Genomic DNA, 9,707 nt, shown 5'->3' with positions numbered 1-9,707 from the left:
AGATAGAAAAGAAGTGAGAATGTAGTAAGCGATATCTGGAATTTTAGTTGTGTTTGTGATTAGCATATCTTCTAACGCATGTTAAGTGTTAAATGGTCCATTGCTAGTTAATCTTACTCCATTTAGCAGGCTGTCTCGCTATACCTTGCAACAGTACCATTAGAATAAAATAACAACAGTTTCCATTTCAACCTTATAAATACTGGGCCTGAGTCGAATGAACTAATAGGCCCTTATAGAAAAAAGAATGGCCCAGGTCCAGTCCATACAGTGTGCGTTGGGCCTGGGCCCATGATATCTAAACGACTGCCCAGGCACGCGGTCATGTTTCGAATTTGGCAAATCATATTCGGAACCTGACTATAACTAACTTGTAAGCATGTAAATAAAGTTGGATCGTTCTTCTTCTTTCATTATTAGAGACAAACTCAATAGAAAACATAGTCGATATAGGACGACCTTTTAAATAAAACGAGACGAGCCTCGCCAAATAAAAATGCAAATTGCAGGGCCCTCAATAATTGGTCATAATAAACACTTAGAATTTGGGATGGACTGTTTAATGAATTTCACTGCCTTCCCCAAAGATAATAACGCGTTAGACTCTTTAGGCGCGATTTAATTAATCTTACCTTCTTAAACTCGGGTGTGCATTTCATGCAACCCAAATCCAAATCCCAAAACATTGAATAAAATATGTTCCGGATTGCGGGTGCATTGCATGTGACGCAATCCAAAGACATGTTTTTTAAACGATGTTCACATTCCTTAAAAATAATATGAAAGCGGTAAAGAGTTAAAATTTGCACATGAGCTCATAATTGTATAAAATCAGATAAACAAGCCGAATATGACAGTTGAGCGATCGTGCTAGAACCCCGGAACTCGGGAATGCCTAACACCTTCTCCCGGGTTAACAGAATTCCTTATCCGGATTTCTGGTTCGCGGACTGTAATACAAAGTCATTCTTTTCCTCGATTCGGGATTAAATTGGTGACTTGGGACACCCTAAATCTCCCAAGTGGCGACTCTGAAATAAATAAACAAATCCCGTTTCGATTGTCCTTTAATTGGAAAAAACTCCTTCACCCTCGCGGGGGCGGAAAAAGGAGGTGTGACAGACTCCGAAATGGAGTTCCATCAATTTTGCTAGCTCTGTTAGGTTATTTGGACTTATGCGTGTCCGGATTGTATTTTGGAAGTCCATAGCTCATTTAGACTTGAAATGGCGAAAGTTAAATTTTTGGAGATTTGGACAGGTAGTGGAATTTTTGATATCAGGGTCGGATTCTAATTTCGAAAGTTGGAGTAGGTTCGTAGTATTGAATATGACATGTGTACAAAATTTGGGGTCAATCGGACATGGTTTGGTTGGTTTCGGCATCAGTTGTCGAATTTGGAAGTTTCAAGTTTTTTAAGTTTGAATCGGAGGATGATTTGTGTTTTTAGTAGTGTTTGATGTGGTTTGAGGGCTCGACTAAGTTCACATGGTGTTTTAGGACTTGTTTATATGTTTGGTTGAGGTCCGGGGGGCCTCGGGTGAGTTTCAGGTGCTTAACGGACTAGTTTTTGGACTTCAAAAATAGTAGATTTCTGGTATTTTTGTTGCAGACAATCCTCCATCGCGTTCACGAAAGAGGTCTCGCGATCACGTAGAGCATCTAGAAAAGATAGCTGAGTTTGTTCTTCATGTTCACGATGTCGTTCCCGCGTTCGCGAAGGTATGGAACACTAAGGCTATGCGTCCGCGATAACGACCTCGTGTTCGTGTAGAGTCAACGGTCAGATAGCTTCCAGGCATAATAGCATACGCGTTTGCGATGAGTGTTCCGCGTTCGTGAAGGGTCAGGCTAGTTGAGCTTCGCGTTTGCGGTCGATGCATCGCGTTCGCCATGAGTATATTTTTGGACTGAAGTAGCTTGTATTTCGCGAACGCGAGGCTTTGACCGCGCTTGCGAAGAAGGGCTTACTTGGGTAGAATTTAAAGTTCAAAAACGAGGGTTTTGAGTTCATATCACAAAATTGGATTGAGAGCTCGGTAGAAGACGAAATTTCGAGAGATTTTCTGAGGAATTTATTGGGTAATGATTCCTAACTCCTTTATGGTTATATCCCACTAATTTATGCTTGATCTCATCATTTAATTTTGGACTTGGAATAAAAAATTGGGAAAAGTTCGTAGGCCGAATTTTGGGGCTTTGATCGTGATTTTGGTATTGGATTGGAGTAATTTTGGTACAAGTGATCTCGTGAGTGAATGGGTGTTCATAATTGGTGACTTTTACCCGATTCCGAGACGTGGGCCCGGGGAGGATTTTTGGGCGATTTTCCAATTTCTTGCCTTAGCTTTGATTTCATTAGCTAGATTAGTTTCTTGTAGCTATATTTATGTTATGCAATTGGCTTTGGCTAGATTTGGGCCATTTGGAGTCAGATATTCGGGGAAAGAGCATTGTAACGGATTGATTTGAGTTTGGTTCGAGGTAAGTGACTTGCCTAACCTTATATGGGGGAACTGCCCTTAGGATTTATTACTGTTTGATATATGAGCGTCGTGTACGTAAGGTGACGAATGTGTACACGGGCTATATGTTGAAAAAATCCGTTTTAATTAAGTGAAATTCATGTTTTTCCTTTAACGGAGCTACACTAACATATGTAATTATTCTGTTTAGTTTAGGACAGCATGTCTACGTGCCTTAATTGTTTATCAGAACTCTGTGCATCATGCTTAGTAAATTTCCTGCTTCTTCATTAACTTGTACTTAGTCTAAATTGTAGATTTTCCATGTTGTAGTTGTAATTCTATTGTTTGAGGTGCATATTTACTTTGGGACTATGGAACGGTATTCTGGGAGAACCCCCAGCACTGCATATTTACTTTGGGACCACGGAACGGTATTCCAGGAGATCCCCCTGTACATTTACGTTTGGGACTATGGGACGGTATCCTGGGAGATCCCCTGTTGTTATCTTTGTGTTTTGAGATGTTGTTCTTCTATGCTTATATTTTTGTTAAACTTCAGTATTTATCCTAACTGCGATATTTCTTTCTATTAAATTTTATTATATATATACCAGTAGGGCCCTGACCTGATCTCGTCACTACTCGATCGAGGTTAGGCTTGGCACTTACTGGGTACCATTGTGGTGTACTCATGCCCTTTCCTGCACATATTTTTTGTGTGCAGATCCAGGTTCATCTTACCAGCCTCATCACTAGCTGCAATCATTGCTGCTTATTGGAGACTTCAAGGTACATCTACCGCGCCTGCAGATCCTCGGAGTCCCCCCTCTATCCCCCTATGTTCATTTTTCCTTCTTTATGTAGAAATGATGTATAGAACAGTTAAGACTTCTTAGTAGCTCGTGACTTACGGCAATCCGGGTTTTGGGAATTGTTTGGTATATTTTAGAGGTAATAATTGTATATGCCGAGTGGTATCCAGTTGCTTATTAGATACTTGTTATTGTTAGTAGTTGATGTTCATGCTTTTCTTTCATTTCCGCGAAGTATTAGGCTTACCTAGTCGTAGAGACTAGGTGCCGTCACGATAAATCACGAAGGGGGAAATTGGGTCGTGACAAGGAGTTATAGTCAGTACTGTTTGGGGTATTAAAGTCAAGAAATGCAGCTTTTCCTTAAAGTTCAAATTGAAATTATTAACTTCCAAAATTTTCTTTATTGTTTATTTTTTCGATTCCCCTTCAAGAACTTTCCATCACTTAAAGAAAATGGGATTTAGTTATTGAATCATTGAGTTAAGAGTATGTAAATCCAATAACTTCGTCGATTCTTGAAGTAAAATCACAATACATGGCATTGAGAACACTGCCCTACAATCTTAGAATCAGCAAAAAGAAAAATGGGTGTAATATTACGATAAAGCAATAAATGTGGAACAATTTAAACAAATTAGAAATAAACTTACTCAAAGTTTTTAGGATAATTCTCATTTCCTTTCTGGCAACACCATTCATCAATGGCAAGATTAGGAGTTGAGATTGGCAGGTATCTTGAGTATCTCGTCATTACAAATGCTTGTTATTACTAATATATTTAAATGGTCAAGATGGACGAACACAGCAATGAGAACTTGTACTAAAGGTACTGTAAATTGTACTATAAACTTGGCACTATCTCATTAGTGATTGACTGTTCATTGCTCTCTCTTGTGGACACGTGTATCACTTCTCCCTTTTAGCAACCCATTTCTGATTCTTTATTGATAATTTGCCAAACCATTTCCTGGTAACCATTTTCTTCTCAATTTCTCCGTAGGTATTGCTCAAGGCCAGCCATACCCAGCTTATCTTCTTCTATTCTTGTAAAAATTCTACAATTGATTTTGTAAATCAAAGCTGGAATGTACCTGGTGTTAGCATTTTTATGATTGGGTCTTGGGCTTTGATTGATTATATTTATCTTTGATTTCTGCCGGTACTGGTTCTTCACATCCCTGTCTATCCTTCTCTGTTTCATTTAGCTGATTGTTTTAGTTTTTTTTTCGACCACTGATATATTCTTTAGTTGCATGTCATCATCTATTTTCTTCTTCACCCTTTCAATGTCAGATTCTATGATGGTATGTGATGGTGGCCTGATTTCGCTTTACCTTTTGGGCTTACATATTGTGATTTTTGTTAATGAAGCTAAAAGTTCGATCTCAGTAAAGCAGATTTTCACATTTTTTTTATTTATTTATTTCACATTTTTATAGTCACAATTTGTTGGGTATTTACTATTTTTGATTTTTTGGTGTGTGTATGTTAGATTATTTTTTGGGGTGTAATTTATTGTCGAAAATTCTACTTGCATGTGGTTTGATTTACTCACGCATGGTTTGAATTGATACTTAGGTGCATAATTATCACCATTTACCCAGTTGTAGAGAACAGGTTAAATGGTGCTCTTCTCCTTCATTCTCAAGAGGAATGCATCAACAAACTTTGATTCTTTGCTTTTCTAATTTCGCTAAGTCATTTGCTCTTAAAATAGGGATTATGGAGAATTAGAGAAAAATGGAAAGGTACATGTTTACTTGATCCTTTTATGCTATCTGCCTACGAAAACAACATAGTATTATGTTATTCCAATGTATGTTTGTTTACTTTACTAGATTTTCTTGGATTAACCATATTGCCACCTTTAGTTGGTTAGTTTAGTCATTTTTCTTTTTGGTTTCCTCTGTATTCTCATTAGCAACTTCTTGGCGCTCTCTCTTTCTCTCACTCTCTGCCTCTCTCTCTCAATTAGCAAGTTTTTTCCTCTTTTTTTATTTTTGTTAAGGGAAAAACATGTTTCCGCTAGAAGGAGAGATAGAGTTATTGAACAAGTGCTTAAACATTTAGTGAATATATTAGGTATTCTTACAAAATAATTATTTGTTTGGAACAGAAATGTCCACAAACGAAGATGTTGCATCGCGTCGAGCTGAAGAGGCCAAGGAACAACGACGACGTGATAGAAATCTACGACGTCGCACTAGATATGCACAAATGTCACCTGAAAGGAAACAATCATTTTTGCTGATACTGCAAGCTAAGAGAGCTGAATCAAAAAAGCGGCGACTTAATCCTCATTCAAGTAATACACTATCCTTAATGGAAACTGGTACTCAACCTTAAAGATAGAGTGCTCTTACAGTTGGTGATCGTCCGTTAGATTCAAAAAAAGGTAGAAAAGTATATTGTTCTCTAACTTATCAAAGACATTAGATATACAAACAATGTTGAATGCGCATATATAAGTATATAGTGATGAATACATCGATCCACAATCATTAAAGTGACTTTTTAGATTCTTTCAATTGTTATGTCATGCTTCTAAAGCTACAAATATGCCAGTTATTATAGATAAAGGAAATAATATGATTGATTGCATGTCCATCTTTGAAGTATGTAAGCGTCCAAAAATAAAACTATAAATGTTCCCACTATACAAATTACTTTACTGATTAGTTATACATGCGTAAACATTAAACACTGCAATATCAGGATCAACTTCAGGTACATGTAATGCAGGAATTTCTTCAACTCCAGCAGCTACTGCACATAGAGGTGTGTATCTATCTGCCCAAAATATAACAATCTCATAGTATCGCATTACTGTCTCTTTCTATAACATTGTCATAATTTATCATGTACAGGTAAAATAAATTTCGAAGTCGAATTGCAGAATGATGACTTGTTGCTAAAAAATTACGTACATTTTAAAGAAGTTCCGGATTGTAAATTTTGTGGATCAAAAAGGTTCCAATATGAACCACCAAAATTCTGTTGTGGTAGCGGATCAATAAAATTGACTTCTCATCAAATGCCTGTAGAGTTACAGAATTTATATTTAGGCAACATTGCAGAATCTAAATATTTTCGTACTTATAGTAGAACCTATAATAATATGTTTGCATTCACCTCCCTTGGTGTTAATTATGATAGAGTATTAGCAAAGAGAAATCGTGGTATATATACATTTAAAGTTCAAGGACAAATATATCACTTTATTAACGATTTAATTCCTTCTGGAAGAAAAGAAAAAAATTTACAATTGTACTTTTATGATATCGAAAATGAGATAAGGAATCGAATGAGCTTATCAGACAAGTTTAATGAAGCAGTTGTCAAGAAACTGATGGAAATACTAAAGGTTAATCCATATTCTACATTTCTAAAGTCATTAACAGATATTCCAGAATTATCTGACTTCTATATTGCACTTAAATCTAATTCTGGTTTAGACCAAAGAACATACAACTTACCTACTTCATCCGAAGTTGGGGCAATATGGATAGAAGAACAAACAAACAACAAAATTTCCACTCCGCATATTCGAATATACACTCATAGTAACAGAAGTCAATTGGTAAATTATTATTATGGATGCTATGACTCATTACAATATCCATTGTTATTCTCATATGGTCAAAATGGATGGCATTGTGGTATTAAAAAAATTAAGAAAATATATAGTCATTCAAATCACCAAATTTACTACGAATGTGAACAGCTGCCAAGTATATTGAACATGACTTCAATTGATGGGCTACTTGATATGGAATCTGAAGTTTTATCAAAAGGTAAAAGGAAAAGAGAAACGGTTTCTTGCCGTGAATATTATTGTTACAAGATTCAAATAAGAGAGAATGAACCAAATGAAACTTTACATTCTGGAAGGGTATTTCAACAATACATTGTTGACCAATACATAAAACTTGAGACTCAAAGACTAGATTTCTTTTCCTTTAACCAAGATTTGTTCAGAACTGCAGTACTACAAGGGATTCTTGATTTGTTAAGACAGGGAGAAAGAGATGCCTCAAATATTGAAAAAAAAATATTCTTCCTGTTAGTTTTATTGGAGGCCCAAGAGATATACGTCGACGATATATGGATGCTATTGCATTGGTACAACGTTATGGAAAACCCGACATATTCTTGACAATGACGTGCAATCCTTCTTGGCTTGAAATTAAAAAATATTTATTAACATCTGAAGAAGTTCAAAATAGGCATGATCTAATCAGCCGAGTATTTAGAGCAAAAGTAGAGGAACTTAAAACAGATATATTAAAAAAATATTTTTGGAAAGGTTGTAGCTTTTATGTACACCATAAAATTTAAAAAACGTGGACTTCCACATGCTCATTTCCTTATTATACTTGTAGATAGATATAAACTATTAACACCAGAGGCTTATGATAAATTTGTTTGTGCTGAATTGCCTGATCGCAATTTAGATTCCTCTTTATATTCACTTGTGACTAAACATATGATTCATGGACCTTGTGGTTATTTAAATCCTTCCAATTCTTTCATGAAAAAAGATCATTGTAAATTTAAATATCCTAATGAACTTGCAGAATATACAACGAAAGGAAAAAATTCATATCCTATATACAGAAGTCGACAAATAGAGATACCTGTAGAAGTTAGAGGATACAATATTGATAATTACAATCCATTTTTACTTAAGAAATTCAATTGCCATATTAATGTTGAAATATGTTCTGACATTAAAGTTGTCAAATATCTTTATAAATACATCTGTAAAGGTCATGACAAAATTGCATTTTTTGTGCATGGTGATAATACAAATGTACATATAGATGAAATAAAAGAATATCAATCAGCTAGATGGGTCTCTCCACCAGAGGCAGCATGTCGTCTATTTGTTTTTCCTATAAGTGAAATGACTCCAAGTGTGATGCAACTTCAGTTACACCTTGAGGGACAACAATTTGTATCCTTTAAAACTATCCAAAATATACATCAAACTGTAAATAATCCAATGACAAGGAGGACAATGTTAACATAATTTTTTGTAATGAACAGTACCAATAAAGATGCTAAAGCTCTAAATTTATTATATAAAGAGTTCCCAGAGTATTTTGTATGGTCACCAACTGACAAAATATGGTCACGTCGACAACGAGGTACTGCTATTGGAAGAATTGTAATGTGTCATCCAACCGAAGGAGAAAGATACTATCTAAGGCTACTTTTAATGAATGTAAGAGGACCTAAATCATATGCAGATCTTTGCAACGTAAATGGAAAATGTTGCGATTCATTTAGGGAAGCTGCAGAAAAGCGAGGCTTATTGCATTGTGATAACAATTTAATTGACTGTATGTCTGAAGTTGTGAATTATTAAATGTCTTATAGTTTAAGATGCTTATTTGCTACATTATTAGTTTACTGCAATCCTGCAAATCCAAGAGAACTATGGGAAAAATTTGAAGAGCCTATGTCTCAAAATTTCAAGAGAATTCCAAATTTGGGAACAAAAAGGAATCGACATTTAGTTTTGAATCATATTAATGAAGTCTTACATTCAATGGGACACAATATATACGAATTCAAATTTACTTCTGAAATTATTGTACTTCCTTCACCAGCTAACGAGGCAAAAGATGTTCAGTTTGAGAGAAATATAATAGTAAGTGAAGAAGATTTACTCTTAGAAAAGAAATTAAACTCTGAACAAAGAAGAGCATAACATATTATTCTTGATAGAGTATATTATGATAAACCAGGAGCATTTTTCATTGATGGTCCCGGAGGAACGGGAAAAACATTCTTGTATCGAGCTTTGTTAGCTAATATAATATCAAAAGATTTTATAGCTTTAGCAACTGCAAGTTCTGGTGTTGCAGCTTCAATTCTACCTGGAGGACGAACAGCTCATTCGTGCTTCAAAATTTCTATAGACATTGATGAGAATTTTACATGTAATATTAGTAAACAAACAACATTAGCAACTCTAATTCAAGATTCAAAGTTAATTGTTTGGGATGAAGTTTTAATGGCAAAAAAGAAAATGATTGAAGCTTTCAATACCCTTTTAAAAGATCTCATGAATACGAATATACTCTTTAGTGGTAAAGTTGTAGTTTTTGGTGGAGACTTTCGGCAAACACTTCCCGTTATTCGTAGTGGGAAAAAAGAAGACTTTATTTGTGAAAGTTTACTATATTCTGATATTTGGAATGATCTTGAAAAGTTGTGGTTATCAGAAAACATGCGTGCAAAAGAAGATCCTGCTTTTTGTGAGTATTTAATGAGAATTAGAAATGGAAAAGAAGAAACTAACAACTCGAACAAAATTGAAATTTCACGTAATTTTATCATTCCTTTTACCACTGAAACACAATCTTTAAATCAATTATTCAATGTTACTTATCCGAATCTACATACATTCTTTTCT

At 35.2% G+C, this 9,707-nt stretch overlaps 1 protein-coding gene across 1 annotated transcript; it reads left to right on the top strand.

Annotated features, from left to right (window-relative positions):
• The first annotated feature begins 4,247 nt into the window (after positions 1-4,247).
• On the top strand, positions 4,248-7,439 carry LOC107789740 (uncharacterized). The gene is made up of 3 exons (XM_075224487.1): positions 4,248-4,442; positions 5,400-6,061; positions 6,151-7,439. The coding sequence occupies exon 3, from the start codon at positions 6,318-6,320 to the stop codon at positions 7,437-7,439; it is 1,122 nt and encodes a 373-aa protein (XP_075080588.1). The 5' UTR covers positions 4,248-4,442; positions 5,400-6,061; positions 6,151-6,317.
• Positions 7,440-9,707: the final 2,268 nt, after the last annotated feature.

Source organism: Nicotiana tabacum, chromosome 11 (genome assembly GCF_000715075.1).
Source record: "Nicotiana tabacum cultivar K326 chromosome 11, ASM71507v2, whole genome shotgun sequence".
In the NCBI taxonomy this organism is placed as follows: Eukaryota; Viridiplantae; Streptophyta; class Magnoliopsida; order Solanales; family Solanaceae; genus Nicotiana; species Nicotiana tabacum.
The sequence above is the reverse complement of the archived record's forward strand: the minus strand, read 5'-3'. Positions and strand labels throughout refer to the sequence as shown.

Coding starts and splice junctions, on each gene's coding strand:
- LOC107789740 (XM_075224487.1), top strand. CDS start 6,318: ATGCCTGTAGAGTTACAGAATTTATATTTAGGCAACATTGCAGAATCT.